Raw genomic sequence first — 25,591 nt, forward strand, 5'->3', positions numbered from 1 at the left:
TTTGGCAGGATATTTGGATTAACACTATTGAATGAAGCAGTTTATTATATTTTATTGAATAAATAAAAATCAGTTCATCACATTTCCCTGAAATTCTGGAATTACAATACTATTATGAACTTTCTTTGTTCAAATTATTATACCTATTTATCGCTATCAGAAAATTAATGACGTCATCACATAATTTATAATTTTATTATGAAAAACTGAAATTCGCAAATTCATTTTTATAATTTCTCTAAAAAATTTGATCGGCTTGGATAGTGCTTTCGGTGCGAGGGAAGTTCTGTCTAAACAACTTTAGGGCATTTTTTATTACAAAAAATTTATGGTCCCAAATTATGAGATCATTAAAACCTTGTAACGAACTGAGCTACAAATGCAAAGCGTCTAGAATAAATAAGATAAATTTGTAGTTTTATCGCTAACTGATAGTCCGCAGCGTTTCACTCTCACTATGCAAGAGTTCGTAAGTCTGTAGTATTTTCTGGTCATTACCAGTATCGCACAACCAAAATACTCTAAAAAAAGTGATAATAATAGTTATTCTTAGCATGCTTTATTTTAACAATGTTATTGCAGTATTCTCGGCGCCATTGTATTTTTCTTGATTCTTATCGCGCACAAAAGAATAGTTTCTTGGAAACTGGTCACGACGATAAATGTGGACTTAATCTTCACTTTCAAAAGGGAGCAAGTGCAACAAAATGTTAAAATAGATAAAAACTTTTTTAATCAAAATAAAATCAACAAAATAAATGTATTTCTCGAAAATGCGATTAAAATTATTGTGATTCCAGCTTTTTAACACCTGGAACCCACACAGGCGCAGCCACAGCACCCATATTAACGCGTTCCACAGTGATGAACTCATCATCCACATTTTCCGCGTTGTAAAATTTACAGAGATCTTCAATAGCTTTGTCTTCAATCTGAAAATAAGATTCAGCAGATCGGCGAAGACAAAAAATGTGTAGCAATACCTGCGTATAAATTAACAATTTACTTTTAATCTTAACTAGATTCTCTTTCTGTTTCTTCTCAGAAGAAATAATATCACTCATACTGGTTTCCAGAGATGTAGGACTGCCAATTTCGCTGACAATCTTCCAAGGATTTTTAGGACTTTCTGTAATAAGAATTAGTTGTGCTAGTAACTTGCTACAAAGAATATCTAATACCTGGTGTTGGCACTTCCGTCGCACTTTCCGAAGACAACCTCTTCCTCTGTTTTTGAGATATCTTCACCATCCTGTGTTTGGTTTCGTATTTGTGAGGCGATCTCAAGGGATAAGAAGTCGGTGGACTATTTAGCAAAGGGAATTCCTCAAAGGATGTCCCTAAAATATCAGCATCCACACTACTCTTTGAAACCAACTTGGTAAACTGTGGTTGATAATCTTCACTCTCTATCTTCTCCTCAGCTAGTTTTATCGCTCTCAATCTACTTGGCACTACTTGGTCAATATTACAACTTACATCTGGTGGCGAATCAGGAAACTGAATAATATTCTCATCACAGACGTTTTCTTTGAAAGATTTCTGACTAGAATCTACACTGGTTTTGTGATTTCTGGACCTCCTCTTCTGGCTACTTTTTTGTACAACTTTCTCCACTTCTTCTAAAAGCGACACAGGATAAGTGCTGCTAACAGAAATAATCTCTTCTTCTAGGGGTGCAGTGGAGTACGGTGTTATGACACGGCAGCAAATTTTTTCTTTGTCTTCGAAATAAAAATCGCTTAATTCTTTTAGTAAAGCTTCATCAATATCATCAAAGAGGCGTACCTCAAGAAGTGGGGCTATATTTGAAACGATGAATTTCAAGCAGCAATACTTTAATTTTTGGGCGTTATATAAGTTGGCGAAAGTTAGGAATTGCACGCAGTTTTTCAACGTTAAACAGTGAAATAGAAGATATTCGCACTGTTCTTTCAGTCTTGTAATGAATAATTGATCGGCTAATATTATTAGTTTGAATAGGTGGTCTTGTTCTTTGTTGTTTAAGTAGGAAAGGGTATCAGTGTAGAGATATTCTAGTAGAGCTTCTACAATACTTCTTGAACACGGCAGTGTTATTGTTCTAGTTTCAGTCTGCAACAAGTAAGCGGTTTAAGCTATTGCATAGTAGTAAAAGTACCTCGCTTTTGTATGACTGTTAAATACACAAATATCTTTGAAAACACTGAAGTATGCTTGATTTGTCACAGAAGCTACGAAAAATGTCTTATTATTATTTTGGAGATAATAACGTCTTTAAATTTTTATTTAATTTATGTTATATGAAAGCAAAAAAAAATGAACACTACTTTTGACTTCTGGTCTTTTGGGTTGTTTTTGTCTCTTAAAACCCTAATTTTTTAGGTTTATACCATGTGTATTACGAGTTTCAAATACATAACTGGTATAAATTTACCACTTTATATGTTCGTATTTTTTTCAGAACTATGAAGTTTGTAATACGACTTTGAACATTTTGTCCTGTTGTGTATTTTTTAAAGTCATAGTTCATACATGAAGACAAGTACACAACTAACTGAGTCGATGTCCGCATTTAATAATTACTGCGTTGGGAATTCCAAGGGTCAAACATATGTACGTGTTTCAGTTAGTTATCTTTTTCGTTCCCGTATTTTATTTTTTATGCGGGGTTTTATCTCAGGTTCTTATATATTTATGTATAGATAATGGTAACATTTCATAGAACACAGCCGGTTTAGAACAATTAAAATTAACAATTTTTTAGTGAAAAGGCGTGACCATCAGACTGAAGTGGTTCTGTCAATTACGTTTCACGGAGATTTTGGGCATAAACAGTGCGCTAAACTGATCAGGAACATTTGCCATATTTTTCCAAGAAAGACACAAACCCTTCTAGCTATCAGTATTTTTAAAGCACCTCGAATTTTAAAATTACAAATAGATGTATCTATGAATTTTATTAAATACTTAATGTTAGAAAAAAAAAAAAAACTTACCCCGTGCCACCTTGTAGAAAACAAATTATTAAAATAATCACTCTGTGCGGCTAAAATACATTTGTGTGCCTTAACTTCTTTCCCATCAGCACATTTGATAGTAACATCACAGAATTCGCTCAAAGCCACTTTGTCAAACTGCAAAGGCTTCAAATTAACTTCCTTTTTCGTCTTCTTCCTAATAACAAACTTCTGCATCTCGTAATTGCTCAAAATTGCACACAACTCTGCACACCCAACCTTCTTAGCCATTTCATGCAACATCCTAACGGGATTTTTGATTTTGCTTGGCTTACTTTCTTGTTTTTGGTTCTTCAACTTATTACTATTATAAACTTCAAAAGCGGAGAGTTTACCATCCACTTGTACGTTTACTTCACTGTCATCATTCTCTTTCTGTTTCTCACATAAATTTTTAAATCTGTCTTCGCACTCACCGCATCTTAATAAATCACAGTCACCACTATACACATAGGTAAGGAATTGCTCAAAAATAATAGGGTTGTACCCATCAAGTGCTACCAAGCTATCACCATCAATCAAAAGTTTCTCAAAGTAGGTACTTTTGGAAGCCATTATGTAGCGATGTGCTGGGAAGTAACGATGATCTACTTGAAACACTACATCATGAAGATCATCATTCTCGTGACATTCTTGTAGCAGTCTAGTGAGATTTTCCTTCATTTCTGACTCTATGATCTGTGGAGCGTCGAATCTCTTGTATGGAGGTACTTGAATGACGCAATAATCATGCCCTTTGGCGTCACTGGTAATCATCACAGCTCGATGTATTCTAGGGAACTTTGACAGTTTCACAGATATGCAGTCTTCACGGTCTAAAAACTTGTGAAAAGCACTTTTTTCGTTGTTATTTGTGACCGTTTTCTTCTTTCGGGGTTTAATGAAACCCTGGAATGCTTCACCGTCTCTTGTCACAAACAACAAGCCGCTATTGTTGATGCGGACTTGGTTAACAATGACTGGTCTGTTTAAGGAATAAATGCATCTGCATAGTTGTGAATCGGATTCTTGCCACAAAAGCAAATTGCCCGTGTTTGTGAGAGCTACCACTTTTAACTCTCTGTTGAGTTCCGCTGATAATTCTTTACTGAGTGAAGTATTAAGTTTGCCTCCAAAAATACTGACTTGTATCACATTTAATTGTCTGCAAAAATAAATAAATAGTTTTTTTTTGTACTATTATTAACTAGTAATAATTAATGAAATAATTGAAATGAATACCAAAATGATGGTCGTAGATACAATAGTGTACAACCTGGGTGGAATGGCTCACTTCGCGCTTGCGTTTCATACTGACAGGAAATGAGAGCCGTTCCACTCTGGTTGTAGTTATTTTGCGTACCTAGATGCGATTTTGCGGCACTGGTACTCGTGCAACACATAGATGTCGCCCTTTTTTGTATATATAGACATAGCACCATCACTCGAATCTAACGCTACAATTTCAGTTTCAGAAAAGTTGAGAAGTCTCACAGCCTTTGGTGTTGTAACGTATTTGTCATCGGTTCGCATTTTGTGACCTATCTGACCAGCGTTTAAGCCCCAAGTGTACAAACATTTAGGGCCCCACGCTACAGAATGGTAAGGACTTGCACAAACATATTTTACTTCTTCAGATAAATGCTTGAGTTGAGTAGGAACTAGTACTTGTTGTGGAGGAGGGCTTAGTCCTAGTACTCTATGAGTGTTTAATCCGCACGAATATAGCTGTAACAAAACAAAAATTGGAGTCAAATTTGTTTTTTTTTTAATGCGAATTTGCCGTTTTACTGAGATAAGTAGTAAAACATTTTTCAGCGTACCTTTATTTACTATTTTTACACGGAGCAACAGATTTGTCTTTAATATAATTTTCACCGTCTCAGTTGTTTCAATTGTCAATTTGAAAGTTTGAGTAGAAAATGCAACGATCAAAGACAAATTGTCCAAAATCCATGGCTGTCTTTGATAGTGTTTTTACTGCTCTCTTGGTGTAAAATGTAGGGGTAGTAAACAAGAGTTCATAAAAAAAGTACATACGATATCGTGATTTGTCAAAATACTGAAAGACTATTATTTATACAGGAAGACAGTAGATATAACAAATCTAAAAATAAACACGTGTATTTTTTGATAATGGTGAAACAATCGTAACTATAGAAAGATTTTTACTTTTTGAGCGTAATAGTCCATTTACATGGCAGTTTCGAGCTTGTTGAAAAGAAATTTACTCAGATATTTAATGATGTAACCTAAACCTACTATAAAATTGGTATTATTCCAAGGAAACAATAATAAAAAAAAATCTGTAGATACTCACATTGCCATCAGAACACAAAAATATACTGTGGTCCCTCGCAATAGCAGCATCAATACACATCACAGATTCCCCATGACTAGTATCAGGAAAATGAACCATTTCAGGTATCACGACAGTCTGTTGGGTGCCCAGACCCAATCTACCCCCTTGCCCATGCCCACAACTGTACACTCTACCAGCAGAAGTAACAATTAAACTATGAAACTTCTCTACCCCAACCTTGCAAATCAATTCTTCAGGATATTTTTTATGGAAAACATCAAGCAGCTCTGGAGTGGAACGAGATTGTTGTGGTCCTAGAGAATTATTACAGTTCGAACCCCAAACATACAGTTCCCCTGAATTAGCAGATTCTGGTACAAAACCATCCATCATAGCGTGGTCTAACATCGTCAAGCTATTAGCGTCCAACAAACTAGTATTGGCCCCTATAAAAAATAAAACAAAAATAATATTAAGTGCAATAAACAGAGCGCGTGAGGATTACCCAATTTGATAAGTTCAACAGCAACGTCAATCTTCCCATAAAAAATGCTTCTATGTAAGGCTGTAAATCCTGACTCGTCGTCCTTAGCATTAATGTTGGAGTGGCGATTTTGTACTAGCCAGCGAACTAGGTCAATTCGGCCACAAGAAGCCGCGACATGGAGAGCAGTTCTTCCCACGGAGTCTTTCACAGTTTCGCAACAGGTACAAATGTAGCTGAGGTACGAACATAGGTCATTATCGGAGACGCTACGTCTAGAGATTGCGGCTGTGATGATGTCCCCATGCTGAGTCGATCTGCAGCGGTCAGTACAGCTGGCCGTTTCATCTTGACCCATGTTTGTTCGAGCTGCCATTGCATAATTGTAGAATTAGGGAGTGTTTACCAAAATTTTTTTCTAATTTTAGTTGATGTTATTAGTATACATATGTTTACATGCTCAAGGTTATTGTATAATGTTGTGAAACTGGATATTACATAAGAGTAAGTAATGACGTTGACATTTTGCGTATGGTGTCGATTTTTCAGTGAAAAATGCGGTATTTACCTGCTGGTTGCCCGTCAAATGCAATAAATGCATAAATTTTTTAAATCGCCAATTTTTAATTTTGACAAATATAGCATTGACAATGACAACTACACAAGTGTCAAAATGATGACGTTTCTGTGCTGCCCTCTTTTGAGGCTCATATATCATCATTACATCATTGTTACAGAATTTTATATCGGGTAGCATTTCTGTAATTTTAATGCTAAAAGGGTTGCCTATGCGTTCGGGTGAACATGAGATTCTTTTAATTTTTAGGAACTTCCTGAAAATTTGTGGCGGCTTATCAGCGATTAACTTCCCTCATCCCCGTAACTGCGAAATAATAATGTTATACATGTAGATAGTGGAAGAGCATTAATATTTTATGTGAGCCTTTATAAAAAAAAAATAGGGCCAGCATTATTAATTAATAATAATAATTATTTATGTAAATTGTTAACTCGTGTGCATCGTAACCTTGGTAACCTTATTTATGCTTGCTGATAGTGATAACCTGATAACTGTGGTGTAACTTATGTCACTATAATTTTTTATTTACCTGATAATGTAATTTAAAGTTGTTTTTTCACTAGCAGCCATCAAGCATGCAAATGTCGACTCATTTAGAGGTAGCAAATTCAACTTTTGCGACCACCGGTTCAAAAAGAAAAATTGAGGTTATGTACGCAATGTTTGATGTGATTATTTCTTAAAAAATGAACAAATGTGTGCTACAAACATTACTTGAGTATACGCATGGTAGTTGGTAGACGGTAGAAGATAAAATGATTAACTCAGCGACAAGAATAAACGGTTTTCTTTGTGTTGAAGATTTAGATTAAGTTTGATTAGAAATCAAAACAAAATCATGTTGCGTCAAAAAATTGAACGTTTATTTTTCAGTTTGTCTTATGGTTTCTACTAGTGAAAAAAATAGTATATTAACCACGGTTGCAAAGCCACTTCTAGACCTCGCACTTAGAGCCCTCGACGCTGCGCGTCTCGGGTTCTAATTTGCTCTCGGTCTAGAATGCTTGGCTCTGCAACCTTGGCTAATAATATACTATTTGTATAGTCCTTTATTGTGAAGCTGTTTTTTCAATGCTGAACTCCATTCTAACAGTTGCCTATTTATGTTATTTTTATTATTATCTTCCAGGTTGTCCGTGACCGTTCATCAATATTAAGGATGCGCTTTCCGTTTCCACATTCCTCCTATCCAGACGCAGACGCTACAAGTACCTCCACTGGGGGTCATGAACACCACAGACGTGGCAAAAAGGGCGGGTAATATATTTTGGCAAATATTGGTACCGCTAACATGGTCTTTTCTAACGTTTACGATGATTCTAACTTTATGATTTCTATTGTAAAACTGATTTAAATTACGAGTACATTGATATAACATTATTATGTACTGGTAGAAATAAATATGTCCAAGCTTCAAAAAAGTGTAATTATTCTATAATTTACCCGTTTCGTGCGGACATTAAAACAGACTTCAGTATAAATAACGGTATTCAGCTCACCCTTTTTATCTTTAGGTAATATTATTTTGTTCATAATGTCGGCATACCGTCTTAGCCCACATTTTCCAGTACGTACACATTCTGCGTATCTACGTAAAACACCTCTGAATTTCTTCGTGTTAGGCCAACACTTGATGTCATCTTCATTTGCTACTTGTACTGAGGCTAGGAGTATAACTGGTTGTTAATTTTTTATGCTTAAGAAAAAGTAGGGAACAGGGTATCGTTTCCCAAAACTGTTTTTTTTTATTTTTATTAATGGTAATTTGTACATGTGAGAGAGCAGTAAAAAACACGATCAAAGACAACCGTGGATTTTTGAAAGTGCGTCTTTAATTGTTGCAGTTTCAACTCAAACTTTTAAATTGACCGTAATTTGACAAAACTAAAATTCTATTAAAGACAAATCTTCAAAAATCATCGCATTACAAAATTTTCAAAATTTTGGGATTACAAAATATACTTTGTACTTGCACATGTTTTACTTCGTCAGCCATATGAAAAATTCTTTTTGCAAGTATTACCGTATGTTTTGAACAAAGATAGAGGTAATGCATTTTGTTGTAGCTTGCCAAGAAAATACGCACGTGATGGAAAATACAGTTTTATTATTATTATTACATGAACATTAATTACAAAATATAGTTTTCCAATTCTTTCATTTGTGAAATAATATTAACTTTACATAAAAAAGGAATCCATCAGTTATAGCTCTGGTATAAACAGAGAGGACAGGACTGACTGTAAACGGAAACGAAATGAACCTTAGGGTCTGGACATACAAGTATAGGTATTTTAGGAACTCTCAACTGTGAAAGCAAGGTTAAAGGAGAAGCTGGTGCGCAAAGCAGATGAAAATTCATCTATCGGAGTAGCATACCATGTCTTCTTGTACCATGGTACAGTCTATGGAAAAATGTTGAGGTTAATAGAATAAGTAACAAGTCTCCCCCTTTACGGTCGCAACAGAATAACGAACTTCTTGCAAAAGTTTATAAATCCAGCTAGTCATCATAAAACTATGGGTCAAGTAACCACTTTTAAGAACTCCGCTATGGAGCAATTAGAGTTTCAAAGGTGGGGTTGCTAGTATTATTTCTGAAGAGACTATACATACGTTATGGACAGTGTGACGGGCTTGGGAGATTTTCAAAATTAACTTTTGTTAATTTATTATATATAAAATTGTAAAACTCTTGTCGTGGACCTTGTGCCCGACATATAGTGAAAATATTATTTATTTGTTCGTAGGCTGGTTCGTGATGATGGTAACACATTCTAGTGACTGGACAAAGGGACTACTTCAAGTATATGCATTTTGCTTAAATGAATAATTATATTTAATTTAGAAATGAGTATGTACAAAAGAGATTTAGTCATATGAGAATAATTTGGTATAACAAAATTGTAGTGTAGTTTAATATGCAAATATTAAAGTACAATGAACTTTAGTATTAAAACGTTTTTAAATAAGTTCAAGAAAACCTTATAACTTTGAAACTAAATCTTTGAAAGCATAATAAAACAAACATTTAAAAAAATCTAAAACAAAAATATAACAAAACTTAAAATTGGTACCATAACTCAAAATTTGGTAAGGAACATTATAGTAGTTGCGTGGTCAGCGTTCATCAAACAATATAACTGTTTAACTAATAATTTCAATGCAAATTAATCTTTAAAAATAGATCTAAATCTCAAAACGTTATCCAATCGAGAATACAAAGGGCGATTTATCATAAAATTTAAACTGAACTTTAAAAATATTAATAAAAACAAAACTTTGAACTTTTTATGAAATCGTGCACATTGTTGGAGATTTTAACACTTACCCCTTTGTGTCACAACACAAACACACTAAACAGGCAACTGGCTAGAGGACTCTGGTCTTTTTTGGATCTTTCGATCTTTTATAAGTAAAGACCCCTCCAAAGGAGTTGTTTTCGCAAAAATTGTTTACAAGTTACCAGTTTATTTGGGGTGTCGTAAAAGTATTTGTGTTTCCACCAAAGTAGGCTTAATTAACTGTAATATGAAGATTTTTAGTGGCTAAATGTGCTTTTTGTTAAAACTAACAAATTTAAACCATGAAATTATAAAACTGGACAAAGACATCGTGTCCAGCCAAACGGCGCCAATATTTAACTGTGAAATTATAAACCTTGATTAGAATGGTGTGAAATCATAAAATCCAAGTTTCACAAGGACAACCTTGATTTTTACGACAATGACGATTGTTCTGATTCATACCAACATCTCCAAAAATAAGTAAATTTATCGCCCGCTACAACAGTATTGCCGAGGCTTTTCCGAAATACATAGTTTACGTAAAGAATCGAAGGTATGTTAACAGAGTTTTAAATACCTATTAATTTTTAAGTGGACATAGTAAATTAATAAGTATTATAAAGAAATGACTAGTGATCCTTTAGGTAAAAAGAATTGGAGACAAATTATGGAAAAGAGAGGTTGTAATAGCACACTTTCAAACTTTTAAAAAGTTTGAAAATTTCACATTACTGACCGATTGTGAACAAAATTTTTCTATTTGGAAAGACAAGGTACCAGAATTTTCGCTTAAGAAAAATTGTCTTTGGAAAAAGATCGGAAGAATTTCGAATGAATCACATAACTCAAGAAATGGACAATGTTTGTCAAAGGTTTTAGAATATAAGACATCATGATCATCATGATTAAGATATTCAGAAGATTCAAGTATTAAAAGTCGCATTATAGAAGAATTTTATTTGAGGATAAAAATATTTGATGGAAGTAGAAGATTTTCGAAAAAACCGAAACTCACATTTCGAAAGAGTTATGGAGAATTGAAGAAATTGTGTGTCAACAGAGTTGTCATGGTTCAGAATTGTAATAACAAAGTTTTAAGTAAGTATTAGTGTGAAAATAGTAAATTAGGCATTATAAAAGCAGGATTTGTGAGGATTTGACACAAAACAAGTGATGACGAACTAAAGAAAGAAGAGGTTTAGAATTAGGAAAAAAAATCTAAGGTTATTTAGATAGAACTTTCCTTGCAAGGAAGACTATATCAGTTTGGGTCGGTATATATGTAATATTAATAATAACAGTATTGAATTCCCAAATTTTATGGAAAATAGGGTGATTTAATCGATAAAATAAATTGCCTTTTTTGGTGCTTTGAGGATCTGAGGATTTTGCTCTTTTTCTTTTTACTTCCCGAGCGTAAGCAAAGGAAGTATTGTAATCGAGTCCGTCGGCCGACTCTCTACTTTTACGTTTTCTCGATCTTTCATGACCCCTAGAAGACGAAGAAATAGGTCTCCCATTTCCGTCTGTCTGTCCGTCTGTCCGTCTGTCCGTCTGTCCGTCCGTCTGTCCGTCTGTCCGTCTGTCCGTCTGTCCGTCTGTCCGTCTGTCCGTCTGTTGTCACGGATTTTTATTAGACAGATAATCTCCGAAAGTACTCGACCGATTGTTGTGAAATTTTGTACTTATATTAAGAATATCATGTAGATGGTAAAACGCTAACCAAAATTTGTCGAATCATCCCCACCACTAAAGCGATGACGTCACTTCAAAATTGTACATAGTAAATGGGTTTTCAATTGTATAAAATAACATAGTCCTACACATGTAGTTTACAACTCTGAATCGACTTTTCACCCGAAACGTCCAGATTTTTGGAAAAAAAATCAAAATTATAAAACAACATTTTGAAATTTAATTTTTAATCTGCTAACCAGAATGCTTTGAAATGTTGCAGATGTTTTAAGGCTATAAAGAGCATCATAAATCTTTAGTCAAAAAATATTTGCTTATCCCCTCCAAAAACTTGATGACGTCAGCTCAAAAGTTTGTGGAATAAATCATATCTAAAATGTACAAAATATGATGAGTCTGTACTTGTGAACTATCACTCCATTAATATTTTTTGGATTTGCATATACAGGGTGACTCAAAAAAATTAATGAATGCGTAAATATATTTTATTGATTTAATCAGGAACTACAAAACCGAATGCTCTGAAATCTTGCAGATGTTTTAAGGTCATAAAGAGCATAATAAATGTTTAGTCAAAATATATTTGCTTATCCCCTCCAAAAACTTGATGACGTCAGCTCGAAAGTTTGCCGAATAAATCATATCTAAAATGTACAAAATATGATGAGCCTGTACTTGTCATTTATCACTCCATTCATATTTTTTGGATTTGCATATACAGAGTGACTCAAAAAAATTAATGAATGCGTAAATTTATTTTATTGATTTAATCAGGAACTACAAAACCGAATGCTTTGAAATCTTGCAGATGTTTTAAGGTTATAAAGAGCATAATAAATTTTTAGTCAAAATATATTTGGTTATCTTCTACAAAAAACTGATGACGTCAGCTCAAAAGTTTTCCGAATAAATCGTATCTAAAATGTACAAAATATGATGAGTCTGTACTTGTGATTTATCATTCCATTCATATTTTTGGATTTGCATATGCAGGGTGACTCAAAAAAATTAATGAAGGCGTGAATTTATTTTATCGATTTAATCAGGAATTACAAAACCGAATGCTTTGAAATCTTGGGAATATTTTAAAGTTATTATAAGCATGGTAAACTTTTGTTCAAAATGTATTTGTTCATCCCTCCTAAAAAAATTGATGACGTCACCCTTAAATTTTGCTGAATAAATCCTATCTAAAATGCAAAAAATACGATGAGTTTGTACTTGTGATTTATCATTCCATTCATATTTTTTAGATTTTCTTAAGAGGTGGTTCAAAAAAATTAATGAAGTCAATTTATTTTATTGATTAAATTAAAGGCAACACTTATTATTAGTATTACACCCCAACCAACCCAATTTGGTAGACACAAAATTTGTTAAAGGAAAAACTCGGTTGAAACATAAGGGTAGCACGCTTATTTACATCGACTTTAACATTACAGACCTGCATTTGTTTTATGCGTTCACTTGATTCCGCGAATGTGAAATAGACATGTTTATAATCAACCAATTGTGAATTTCACCGTCAAGAATTAAAATAAAACCCAATGTTTTATATAATAAGCGGAAGTCGAAGCAATAAAACCGACGGTCGTTTTGTTTACAGTTTCTGTGTTTGGCTCTCACGTATGCTGTTACGCCTGTCATCTTAAATTAACAATGTTTATACATACACGATTTTCAGTTGCCTCTGATACGTAGGTATACGTGAGTAAATTGTTTCGTTATTTTATTGATTATTACAAATCAATATTCAAACGACCCAATTCATTTTCCCGAAAATTTGAGAATATAATAATTTTATTCTTAGTATTACACTACATCTATCCCAACTGATATACGTGTCCTTGCAAAAATGTTGATGACGTCATCGCAATTTTTTTTTAAATTCCCACTACAAAAATGTAATGAGAAAAAAAAACACAATAGGCATGCAGTCGTCAAGTTTCCGACAGCGAGGGAAGTACTGTCTAAACTCTTTAGACCAATTTTTTATTTTTTCGGTTGTTCTACCTTCTAGGTTCTAGGCTACCAGGAACACATGTCAAATAATTATTTTTTCTACCAAAATTTTGTTCATCATTTTCACCAACAATTTGATGACGTCATTTAAAAGAATTATATGTTTATAAATATGCACGGTATAATAACAGTTCATCATTAGCGAAAGGCATCTCGGTGATGGTCTAGTGGTTACGAGTCAGGAATAGTTCGATTCCAAACCCGGCCTTTCGTTTTTTTTTTCTTTTAATTTCTCTTTTTCTTTTGCATTGTGTATTGTCTTATTATCTATGTTTATGACCTCAAAACAAATTTTTTATTGATGAAATTACTCCACTTTCTTGAAAAGGTGAGAATACGCTCTTCATTTATTTAAAAATATAAAACCTTCTCGGGCGCCAAATGTCTTTTTTTTAATGTGAAACCTTCTCGGGGGTCCCAATTGTCTTTTTTAACAAGATGAAACCTTCTTTTTGTCTATTACACTGTGACTAGTACCTTCCATATTGTTTTCAGTCTTTAGAGGTTATCACCAGAAAGTAAAATTCCGCAAAATCAAATTTTATAATTTTTCAGAAGTGAGGGAAGTTCTGTCGAAATAAATTTCGACCAATTTTTTAATTTTATGCGGATCGGTAAATATTTCCACGTCGGCTTTGAATGTATTAATTTAAAAAATATCTCACGGTTTTATATGCTATAATTTTTCGTTATTTAGTAAAATAATAAATTAATAATAAATATAACATAGGTAATTCAAAACAAAACACCCCGCCTACTTCAAAAATAAAACGGTTGCTTCATTATCCACATCGAGTTGCGAATTTTGCTAAATCAAAAAGGTATCTTAATGGAGTTACGTTTTTTTCTAAATCAGATTAAAAAAAATTATCAAACGCCGGTAGCATCGAAACTTGTTTGGTTAATGTATTTTGATTTTTACACTCGAAAATACTAAATAAAATCTCACTTTCTTAAAAATTTGAGTTACGTACTTTGAAAATTACGCCGACGATATTTTCCAGTGGCAGCATAAGACAAGCAAACACTTTTGTGAGTCATTTTTTTTTCTGAGAGGATTTTAGTCAACCCAAAAATTTGCATTAACTTTTTTTTTTCCACAAATCTGGTTGTCCAGGGTAAAAATCAAGATGGAATTATAAATCAGAAGTGACATCATCATATTGTTGGTGGGCATGATTAGACAAACTCACTACTTTCGGAGATTATCTGTCCAATGAAAATCGACAAAAACACGAAACCTATTTTTTCATATTCTAGAGGTCATGAAACGTGGAGAAAACATCAAAGTAGTTATTCGCCGGATGGGCCTTAGTACAATACTTCCTTAGCGTACCGGAAGTAAAAACTGGTAGAAAAATTTTGACTTCAGTTTAAAATGAAGTTTAATTTACATAAATTGAAGAAAATTGTGGAAAAATTGTCCTTGGAAAAAGATTGGAAGAATTTCTAACGCAACACGCAAGAAATTGACGAAGACTGCTAAATGTTTTAACATATTTATTAAGAAATAAAGTACTGCCATTTTGTGAAATTAAATTTGGAAGATTTAAGTATTAAAAGTAACATTATAGAAGAATTCTGGGTGAGAATGAGCAGAGATACAAATATTTGTATTTTAGAACGTGATGAAAATAAAATATGATTGATTGAATAAAAGACACTTCACGGATATTTTAATAGTTTGGGGTAGAATTAGAATTAGAATTAGAATTAGAATTAGATAAATCTGAATATCAAGACTTCCGAGGAAACCCAAACGGGCATTTGGAAAGGGTTTTAGTAAAAAAAATTCTAACAGTAGAAAACAATTTTAGCGTTAAATAGAAGATCCAAGAAGAGTTCGTTCTTTGCAAATAAGTGAAAAACTTCACCTGTGAAAAGTGTGGGTCAAGATGTGAGCTTCTGCCAGAAAAATTGTACGACAATATTTGACAAGAAGAAGTATTAGCGGAGTTTTGGAAGCTTGTGTTGGTAATTCGAAACCACAGAAAAGAGCTCGAAAGTTTTGTCTTTGGAAACTAGAGATCAATATTCGGTTATGAAGCAAATAAACGGTAGAAAGAAATGAAAGGGCGGACTCGTTAAGCAAAGGACTTGGCATTATTAAAAATAGGAAGAAATGTACCTAAGTATAAAAGATGAAATACCGAAACAATACCAAGTGTAATGGTGTTTTAAAAGTAAGTTAAATAGGTATAAAGATTTAATAACGAGACAAAGAAAAAGAAAAGAACTGCTATAATGAAAGTCAATAACACATGTTTAGTAGTTGTCAGAAAGTGTCTTTTTTGAGATCAACTAGAGTTTAAGAGGAACTGACAAAATATCGACTATAAAATAACATTGTTTATGGAATTAGAATAACTGAAGAAAATGTAAAGAATGGAAAGTTTAGCATAGGATGTGGGAGAAATGGATATAAAGAAAGAATAAATAAATAGAGAAAAAATGTGGATAGAGAAAGATACACATTGTATATGTTAATAACGGTGTAACTGTAAAGAATTCACTGAATAAAAGTTGTTAATATATACTTACTATAATTTCGACCATTACTGAACAAAGTCTATGCCGTAAGTCTTTCAATCTTAATAACGTTTTACATTTTTAAATATTCGTTTTCATTTTCCTGGTTTTAAGATAATGACTGTACAATTTTCTTGACTTGGGTGGTTATAAATTCAGAGGCACAGGCTCAACATTTGAAACCACTTTTATTTTTTTTTTAATGTTGCTGATGACATAAATTTTGTCCTTTGTCATGGATTTCAACGACTATTAAATAAAGTGATTTCTTAATTTCCAAAATTACTTGGATACTTTAGTTTAAATAGTATATCCTTCGGAACAAAATGCTTTACTTCTCACCTTCAGCATAATATGTTATTCTCTGCCAGGAGTCAACAAAGATTCTGTGGTTTTCAGGATTCAACACTACCCTATGAAAGTAAATACCATATTGACCGTTTCTCTTCTCATGCATTCGCAGAATCTCAATTCGAAACGTCTAACCTACATCCGCCCTGCATCCACATCTGCCATTATTCCTCTCAGTAACCCCAATAAATCCATCCGTCACCTGAGCGGATGCTCTCGTTGCATCAACCCCGGAAAGCATCGACGAAGAGCGCCTCCGCGAGTTAATTATCGCTCCACCAATCCTCCGACAAGTGTTGTGCGGAGCAACAACAACACAGCCTCCCAGAATTTCCCAATATAACCGGGAGTACTTGAACAGCTGATCTTCCTGACGCCCGCCAGACGACGCAAGCGACGCTAGTGTGTGCGTCGCGACGGTCAGGACCAAACGCGTCTGGATCTGTTAGTCGCTACGTGGAAGCGTTTCCACACGCGTTCGTCATTCGTCCAGAAGCGCACCGAAAAGCACGTGTCTTAACCTCTTCACGGTTGGGTTTTCTGGTATGGACTCTTCCGGATTGGGTCTTTCTGGATTTTGAAGTTGCGTTTCTATTGTTGTTTAGAGAGCGACAGCAAGAGTATTTTTACTAGCGAGGCTCGAATTGTAAGTAGATAACTGTTGAACTGTTGTTAAAAATGTAAGTCTGTTCTATTACTATTAATAAACGGATCTTGGCAAAATCGTGGCATTTTTGTTAATTGTGGTAATTAAGCCAAAAGGCGGCTTGATTTACGGTCGCTGAGGATTTCATACCATTATTTGTATTTCTCATCGTTCCCATCATCATCATCATCATCATCATCATCATCATCATCATCATCGTCGTCGTCGTCATCATAGTTCCGGTTTATGGGTATTGTAATTGCAGCTAATGAATGATCCCATAAGGAAAATAATATTTTTATTTTTGGAAGAAAAAAATTACTCCTATTTTCTTTAAGCACAAGACTATATATTATTATTTAATATTAAAATATTATTATGAAAATATTAAAAATGTTTATTTCTGCCTCTTTTGGATGACAAGAAAATGAGGTCATTATGAAATCTTGAGAAATAAGTAAGTAATTACAACCTATTTTTTTGTTGAAATTATGTTGAGGCGAAGCTCGTGAGTTGTAAAAAATTATATAATTATATGTAAAATTTGAAAAAAATCTACTTTGGTTTGACGACAAAATCATATTGACATTATAACATGATAGAATTTTAATGTTACAATATTTCACTGCCCATTTGAGAACCGCAACGGTCTAGACAGCAAGTTACAAGAATTTTAAGAAAAAAAAAAGTATTTTTGTTCAGTGATGTGTACATCGAGTACATTCTTTTGTTGTCTAAAATGGTGATTTGGTGGAAATGTTTTATAGCATTTGAATTTTAAAAGCTGAGCATTATCAAAAAAACAAATCTTAAAATTTAACCTATGGTGTAATTGGTTTTATGACATTTGTTCGAATAGTTGAAGCTGTAGAACAATAATAAATTAATGTTGACTCTGTGAAAAGAACAAAACTCAAAAGATAGGTATTATTTATAGTGTACTATAGATTTTGTTCATTAAAAACAGTAAAATACAAAGAAACTTATATCTGATACCGATTTCTTTTTTTCATAAAGAATCTAAATCTGTAGAAAAATGTTTCAATTTTTGTATGTGTTTAAAACAATAACACTGTACTGTGTAACCGGTAAATGGAACACATTTTAAAAAATATACATATAATATTTTATCCATGATTTAACCTCGTTTATAATTTACAAAGCTGGACCACTGAAGTACAAAAGTAAAGAATATTAGAGTATTGTTACATCCGTCGCATATCAAAAACAAACTTTTAACACTTTTTGTAAGAATTTTATAATAAAAGGCTAACTTGTTACGGATCTTTTTCGTAGAATCGTAGAAAATTCTTAAAAAAATGGTTCATTTTTTGGAAATAGTATTTTAAAATATGTACATGTGAGAAGTAATTGACAAAATCTGAAATATAGAAACTATAATAACCAAGACAGGTTTAAAGAACGGCACCTAAAAAAGCTTCAAAAGTCCATAAAGTTTGTTACAGAATCAATTCAATTTAAACAGTTTATTTCGGTGGAAGTTATATGTGTTTTCATAGCCGGCTCAGCCCGAAACTCCTTGGCCCAATAGCAGCGGGTGGAATTGCTTTAACAAAATAATAGTAGGTTTTTTGAGTTTCTTGAGTTTTAAAATAATTAGAACGAAATTGCTGAGAGTGTTAATTTGGAAATTACACCTACTAAGTAATAAGTAATCACAGTACGAACCTAAGAAGAGACACCGGCACGGTGGCAACATCATCATAAATATATCGTCACTGATGTAAGGATATGTAAAAGGTGAACAAAATCCAAAATCGATTTTTTTAGATTATTCACTATTTTATGAAAATTTAAAAACATCCCTTTTACACAATTCAATTTCGGGCCAAAGTAAATCATGTCCCAATTATTTTATTTACAAATTATTATAAAATATGTTTATCACTTTTTTTTGACAACTGGTATATTTAGTAACACTATAAGATTCATTCATTATGATGCAGGTATTTCAAGTATCAGCAGCTTGTTTGTATAAATCAAAAATTAAAGAAATGAAACTGACAGCAATGGGTTTTAGCAAATTTTTGTGTTGGTAATTTTGAGTTATTGGTAGCAATGTCAGTTCACAGTTGTTAATTTTGATAGGAGCTCGCATAGCGCGCCTTACAAACGTGATGACTTGGTGCTCTAAATTGAATTTTGACAATCACGTATGCCATCATAACATTTTAAATATGTTGCCAACCTGACAAAAAATACAATCATTAATTTATTTACGGTATTTACTGCACAGAGTTATAGAATAAGAACATATTACACATTATTGTTAAATCGAGATATACCGGGTGTCTGGAAAATGGCGGATTAACTCTCCGCTACTCTCTTAACAATCAACTGGTGAGTCTGGGAAAAATAGTAAAAAAATGTCTTCTCATATTTTGGTGGAGTTATAATGATTTTAAAATTGGTTCTTTTGCCACGGTTAACAACTAAACAACACATTCATTATCACAATAACTAGTAATAAAACTTTTAGTTAGTATTTCTTTCGCCCATGACCGTGTTTAATTACCATTTCAGTTAGAATGCACAAAGATATGGCTATGTTGTTTTTGTAATACTTTGATAAAATTCCATTTGACAACAATGTTTGCCTGATATAAAGCGAAGGTGGATTTCAGTCACCATCGTTACTAAGAAACCAGAAAGTAGGCCGGAGATATTCACGCATTAGGTGTGTGCAGTCTTGCCAATTTTACTTTTATAAAATTTACACCATAAAGAATTTTTTAATTTTTTTTTCGAGACTCCCGTAACCCCCGTATATAACGTACTGAAGAGTTAATCCGCCAGTAACCAGACACGCGGTATAGGGACAAATTTGTTACATAGTAGCCAACACATTAATAAATCGACTATATCTATGTTTGTGCATATTTAATAATCACATAATGCTGTTTTTCTCACTGTTACATCCACTACATGTTTTTATTCATGCATTTTTCTGTTGATCATCTGCAATCGTTTTGTAGGTACTGCGTTTGATGATTTCAGTTTACTGTTTTTCTTTTACATCCGAAATTATCGACATTTTCCCCACTAAATTACGAAATTTCTGTATAGTTAACATACAATCGAAAACTCATTTCAGTAGTCAAACAGTACCCCATAATTCTTTCATCTTACCTGAAACAGTAGCTACTCCTACCCTAAATTGTCCGCTAATTCAGTCTGCGGGGACTACCTGATTTAAATGACGAACACGACCATGCAGTAGGAGTAACAAATCTCTAATTAAAACAGTAAACCATGTCAGGTACGTTATTCAGCAACTTGATGTGAATAAAACACGCCACTAAACCAATTCCGCCCCATCTCGCGACTTTATATGGTTAAATTTAGTAGCAAATTTAATTTTAAACCTGTCAAATTAATGAATAAAAATAAACGAAGCTTCTTGAAAACTGAATAATTTCCTAATTTTTAACTTGCGACGTTCGTCGCACCGCTTTTTTAATGAATTTAAGGCTGTCATTGTACGCAGCCCTGGGTTAATAACTGTGATCTCTTTGTAAAAAAAAAACACTGCAAAGGCTTTCGCACAATGGCGTGTTCAGAATTTTTAATTAAGTTTGCGTCTATGGTGTTTCAAAGCGAACTGATTATTAAAAATTAGTGGGAATAATAGAGACGGCAATTTGCATGTGTGCTGGAATTTTAGGGTTTCAGTGTTGATAGCACGGCAAGAGCTTTAGGAATTCAGGATTATTTGTTTAAATTTACATTACTGCGTACTGTTTTCCAGCGAGTGTATTCTCATTTTTAGCATGATGCTAATTTTAAGTTTTTAAAATGGAACAAACGAGTATTTCATGCGACACATTTTCTTCTCACGAATAAGTGGATAACATAAGTTGGATTCATGTTTTGTAAATCGTTTGACGCGCTTTTTCTTTCATAGGAATAGAAGCCAGTTCAGTTAAGTAAGTCTGCTAAGTTTTTTTTCACGCCATATAATTGTGACTAGGAATTACTGAATTTTCCATGTAAGTTTGTTCAAGTTCCTACTACAAAAGCAATATTGTTCAACTCCTTGACATCACCACTCTTAATTAGGTACTTGTTAATAGTTTGGGACCTGAAGCTTAAATTTTGCCTTTAACAACGCAACCTTATACATGCATGGATTTTCTTTGCTCTATTCGAATATGCATGAAATAATATCATCAAAAAATTATAAAAGATTAAATGTCCTTAACTCTTTTCAGTTTAAATCATCATATATTTTAAAAAAATATCGAATTTTATTATACATAGACTTGTTTTAAATTTAAAATTCTTCGGTAATTTATCACAAAAAAAAACATAAGAAACTTGTGCAGAAATCAGCTGAACTATTGTTTTTCTTAGAAGAAGAAACTCAGTAATCTTTAAAATTACATATAATGAAGAATTTTGATTGTTAAAGAAATAAATTGTGGTGAGGGTTTCATCAAAATTCATACTTCATATTACTTCTTTGCAAATTTGATAGTGATCAAGGAAGTGATATTTTTTTATGTGCGTGAAATTCTTTTATTTGATTTTTATGATCATAACACATTAACTCCGTTTTTAATTTTCCGTTCAGATAAACAAATAACACATGCATTAAATAATCAGTTTGGAAAAATATAAACAAATCTGTAATTATAGCAGGAATATGCTGTATTTTTTTAGATTTGTTTACTTGAAAACAATCAAATTCGATTTACTGCTACTGGTTTTGTTTGTAGTGAAGATAGTATATAGGAGGGTTTATAATAATGACAATATAAGGTCAATACATCTTTTTCTTTAAATCAATAACTAGTTTATGGCTTCCAACATTGCATAACATTGTTATTTTTAAAATTTGAAGAAATGAAATGGAAAGAATATTGTATCAGTAATTACAACTTCCTGTTATGTGAAGCTTTATTTCCTGAGCTAAAGTTAAACAAGTAGGTATTGTAAGTTGATCCATCCGACGAATGGCTAATTCTTAGTTTTTTCGACGTTTCATTACTCTTATTAGAGTACCACAAAGTAGGTCTTGCGTTTTCATCTGTTTGTGGTCGGTCTGTCGTCTGTCTGTGTCGATTGTTATTAGACAGATAATCTCCGAAACTACCAGATCGATTGCTGTCAAATTTTATATATCTGTTAAAAGTAATACCTATAGTGTAGATTCAAATGTTAACTAGAATTTGTTCGATCATCGCTACTAACAATTTTATGACTTCTCATCAATACTTTTTTAATAAACACCATTTAAATTTTATATGAAATAATAGACTTTTGTACTTGTGGTTTATGAATCTGCTTTGAGTTTTTAGCCTAGGCATCCAAATTTTCGAAAAAAATTCCAATTGTATGTACTTATACTAAGGAAGAGGGGAATCATATTTCGATGGCGTAGAGGTTAGCGACTTGTAAGGCGAAAGTTTTTCTTAAAATGGGACTGGTATTATTTCTATTTTTGTAATTTATAGAGATTATCATAAAAAATATATTTTTTAAAAACGAGGAATTTGTACGACTGTACTTCAATGCAATGCATTTTATGTGGGAGAATTCGCGGCGGTGTTGTCAATTATCCAAAATTACCGATGTTCTGAAGAAGTTGATACATGAATCTTACACAAATTATCATAAAGTAAATGGAATTATTTCTTGAATTTTCATAATTTTAAAATTACGTTTTTTGGTACTTTATCACATTATATTTCAAACACTATACAAAATTTTGTCTTAGTTTTTTAATTGTAATCTCTCGATAAACCGAAAAATTCGGACAATCGAAACCATCAAACTACCTAAAATAAACTATATGGATATGATAGTATAATACCATTTATTCAGAAACAACAAACTTATTTGAAAAATTCATTAAAAACAAGGAGATTACTTGAAAAACATTCTAATTCTTGGGGCTTTGCTCAAAACAGTTATTTACAAATGCTTCAATTTTTGCTTTATTCCATTTCATATCAGATATTGTCGATTTTCTCACATTATATTTTAGTGCTAACGCTTTTCCACTCACACCTGCTTTTATTTTTTTCGGAACTTCATATTTTTCTATCAAAATCAGAATAAAGTGCTTTCGTTTTAAAGACATGATTGCAACTGCGCGTGCACACTACACGCCTTGTCTTTGTGCGTGTTACAACAAGAAAATTCTAGGAAAGGAAGCAATAAAATATATGTATCACCACCAGTTCGGATTATAGATTCGACGAAAATTCGGACTACAAGGTACTTAATGTAACTGAAGATGTAGTTCGATTTACTGGGTCATTGGATTATAGGGAGTTCGAATTAGCGAGGGAATACTGTATAACCAAACAAGACTAATTTTAATAATGTAACTTTCACTGTACTAGTGTTTTTAAATTTCTGCCAAAAAAATTTGTCTTTGTTACTTGCACAAAAGGTGTATTGAAATTTTCAATATGCGAGGTTTTATTTATTATTGAAAATTTGGAAGTCAATTAGCGGCAGAGTTGTAAATTATGGTCTAAAATAATGTTTGTAATAAAGAAGTATTTGAAAGCGATCTTTGTCTTTGAGGTAACGATTTTTAAACTTGAGATGAGGCATTTATGTGTTGTTTGAGGTACGAATTGTTTTAAACATATATATAATTTGAAGAAAAACTTATTATTGATTATTATCTTCATTTTTCAAAAATAATTTCAGTGTATTAACTATTACGTTGCCGCATATCAATTTCAAAATTTTCAGTAATGAAAAAACGTCGTTTAATTAAAATCTGGAAAGGTATTCCGTGTAGGTAACGAAAGATGTTTTTTATCACAGTTACATTGCTAGAATCAATACTGTTATTACCGTTAAAAATCCAAGGAAAAATTTGGAGTATATTCTAAATAATATGATGCGATAAATAGCAGAAAAATGAAAATTTGAACATATGAAAATTCAGAAAAAATTGAGTAACAACGAAATTAAAAAATAAATTAGTTAGCGTTTAACGATCTACATTATATTCCTAATATACATACAAAATGTGACGCACAAGACACGAGACAGACAGACAGGTAGACAGGCAGAACAGGGAAACCACTTTTTTCGTCCTGTAGAGGTCATGACAGACTAAGAAAATATGAAAGTGACAATTCGCCCAATGGACTCGATTACTAAACTTCCTTAGTTTACGCTTGTGAAGTAAAAGTGAAGATAATCAATCTTTTCTTCCAATGTTTAAAACCAAATTGCGCCTCAAACAATGCGTTTTTTAAATCAGAGTCAAAAACAGTTATCAAATACTTCTCCATTACGAAGATTATTTCAAACCATGTTTTACAACTTTGCCGAATGACTTTAAAATGTTCAATAATAAAAGAAACCTTTCATGTTAAAAATTTTAATGCACATTTTGTGCAAGTAACAGAAATATTTTTTTGATAGAAATTTAGAAACACTAGTGTAGATTTACGGTAAAATTTCTATTTCGTAGATAATATGTTAAAACAATCTGATCCACGTAGTTTTTAACTATTCGCATTCAATACAATAGGAGAACGTCTAAGGACCAGGCGGATTACTGCGCCCATTGTCACGAACTCGTAAAAAATAGCGCAAGTTGAGTAGCAATTAACCCATATAACCCATAACCACACTATAACTTTCCCGAACTATACTTTGATCATTAGGTGTAGGTGTCATGGGTTCCTTTCTTCCAATGAAGATGTGGGTGCATAACGTATTTTCGCTAATATAGTGAACCGGACGATTAAATTTTATTCTGGTGCGTATCATTAATTCATAAAGTTAGCATGAATTAAAGCAACGCGATTTTGAATATTCGTAATATATAGGATACTCGACTTACAGGATTTATCATCTATAATAGAATTAAATTTTAAGTGCTTATGTTTATATTTATCCTCTGCGTACAAATATGCATCTGTATATTTATTTTTGTGACAAATATGCGAAAGCTCTTCAAATAAGCCGAAGAAAAGTATTTTTTTAGTCGAATATTTGTTGATGTATTTAACGTGTGTTTAGAATTCTTGTCAACAAAATATTTTCCGTGCGTTTAGAATCCTGTTTCGCGTTAGGTATACACGAACAAAAATAGAAGATTTTAAGTTCGTATAATCAGAACTTTACCGTTTTATTGCATTGTGATGTTATGTACCGGTTATTTAGAGAAACGTTTTTTATTAAATTACAATTTAACATTTCAAGTAACCATACCTCTCAGATATCTTGCTTGACTTGTGTTTGGTTTAGTGTAGACTTCTCTGCGCAATTTCTGTTGTATTTGCGTTAGAACAACCCAAGCGGAACTTGGGTATTTTGGGGCAATTTCGAACTATTCCGACTTCGGACAAACCGCCCTTTGATCCTTTTTTAGTAGAAAAACAACACGCTTAATTTATTTTGTATCGCCCGATTCGACCGCATCCTGACTTTTACCCATCGGTATGAATAGATTTGTCTATTTTTTACCACTTTCAACACAAAGCGATTTCCGAATGTTGAAAGATGTCGAATAATGCGAAGAGTCGCTCGTGTAAACAGGATGCTAATTGGTGAGTAATACTGAATACTTTATATATAGTGCGTTGATGAACTCAATATAAATAGAATTATATAGGGCACAGCATGCACTTGACCACAAAATAACAGACTTGACCTGGATGTCTAAAATATTTTCCTGGAACATTTCCACTATGAAGAAATTTGTTTTAAATAAATTA

At 32.7% G+C, this 25,591-nt stretch overlaps 2 protein-coding genes across 3 annotated transcripts in view; one reads left to right on the plus strand and one right to left on the minus strand.

Moving 5' to 3' along the window:
• Positions 1–710: 710 nt before the first annotated feature.
• Positions 711–6,436, minus strand: LOC135144652 (inhibitor of Bruton tyrosine kinase). Its single transcript, XM_064076703.1, has 8 exons — positions 6,333–6,436; positions 5,786–6,133; positions 5,299–5,726; positions 4,342–4,706; positions 2,979–4,143; positions 1,182–2,094; positions 984–1,129; positions 711–932 (listed from the first exon to the last, which is right to left on the minus strand). Exons 2-8 carry the CDS (start codon positions 6,120–6,122, stop codon positions 786–788), a joined length of 3,501 nt encoding a protein of 1,166 aa, XP_063932773.1. The 5' UTR covers positions 6,123–6,133; positions 6,333–6,436; the 3' UTR covers positions 711–785.
• Positions 6,437–16,598: 10,162 nt separating this feature from the next.
• The window catches only part of Ptp36e (Protein tyrosine phosphatase 36E), a 172,625-nt gene continuing 163,632 nt past the window's right edge, over positions 16,599–25,591 (plus strand). For both annotated transcript variants that reach the window (XM_064076881.1, XM_064076882.1), the window contains exon 1: positions 16,599–16,874. The gene's annotated coding sequence lies outside the window, so the exon portion shown is untranslated. The remainder of the gene's footprint in view (positions 16,875–25,591) is intronic.

This window comes from Zophobas morio, unplaced genomic scaffold, assembly GCF_036711695.1.
Source record: "Zophobas morio isolate AGI-343-1 ecotype UQ-CSIRO unplaced genomic scaffold, CSIRO_AGI_Zmor_V1 ptg000108l, whole genome shotgun sequence".
NCBI classification, from domain to species: Eukaryota; Metazoa; Arthropoda; class Insecta; order Coleoptera; family Tenebrionidae; genus Zophobas; species Zophobas morio.

What these genes read in the sequence shown, in the direction of transcription:
- LOC135144652 (XM_064076703.1), bottom strand. Translation starts at nt 6,122, where the DNA reads ATGGGTCAAGATGAAACGGCCAGCTGTACTGACCGCTGCAGATCGACT. An exon ending in TTTCTACAAGGTGGCACGGG is followed by an intron (nt 2,095 to 2,978) that starts GTAAGTTTTTTT and finishes TACTTGTTGCAG; the next exon opens with ACTGAAACTAGAACAATAAC. An exon ending in GACGGAAGTGCCAACACCAG is followed by an intron (nt 1,130 to 1,181) that starts GTATTAGATATT and finishes TTCTTATTACAG; the next exon opens with AAAGTCCTAAAAATCCTTGG.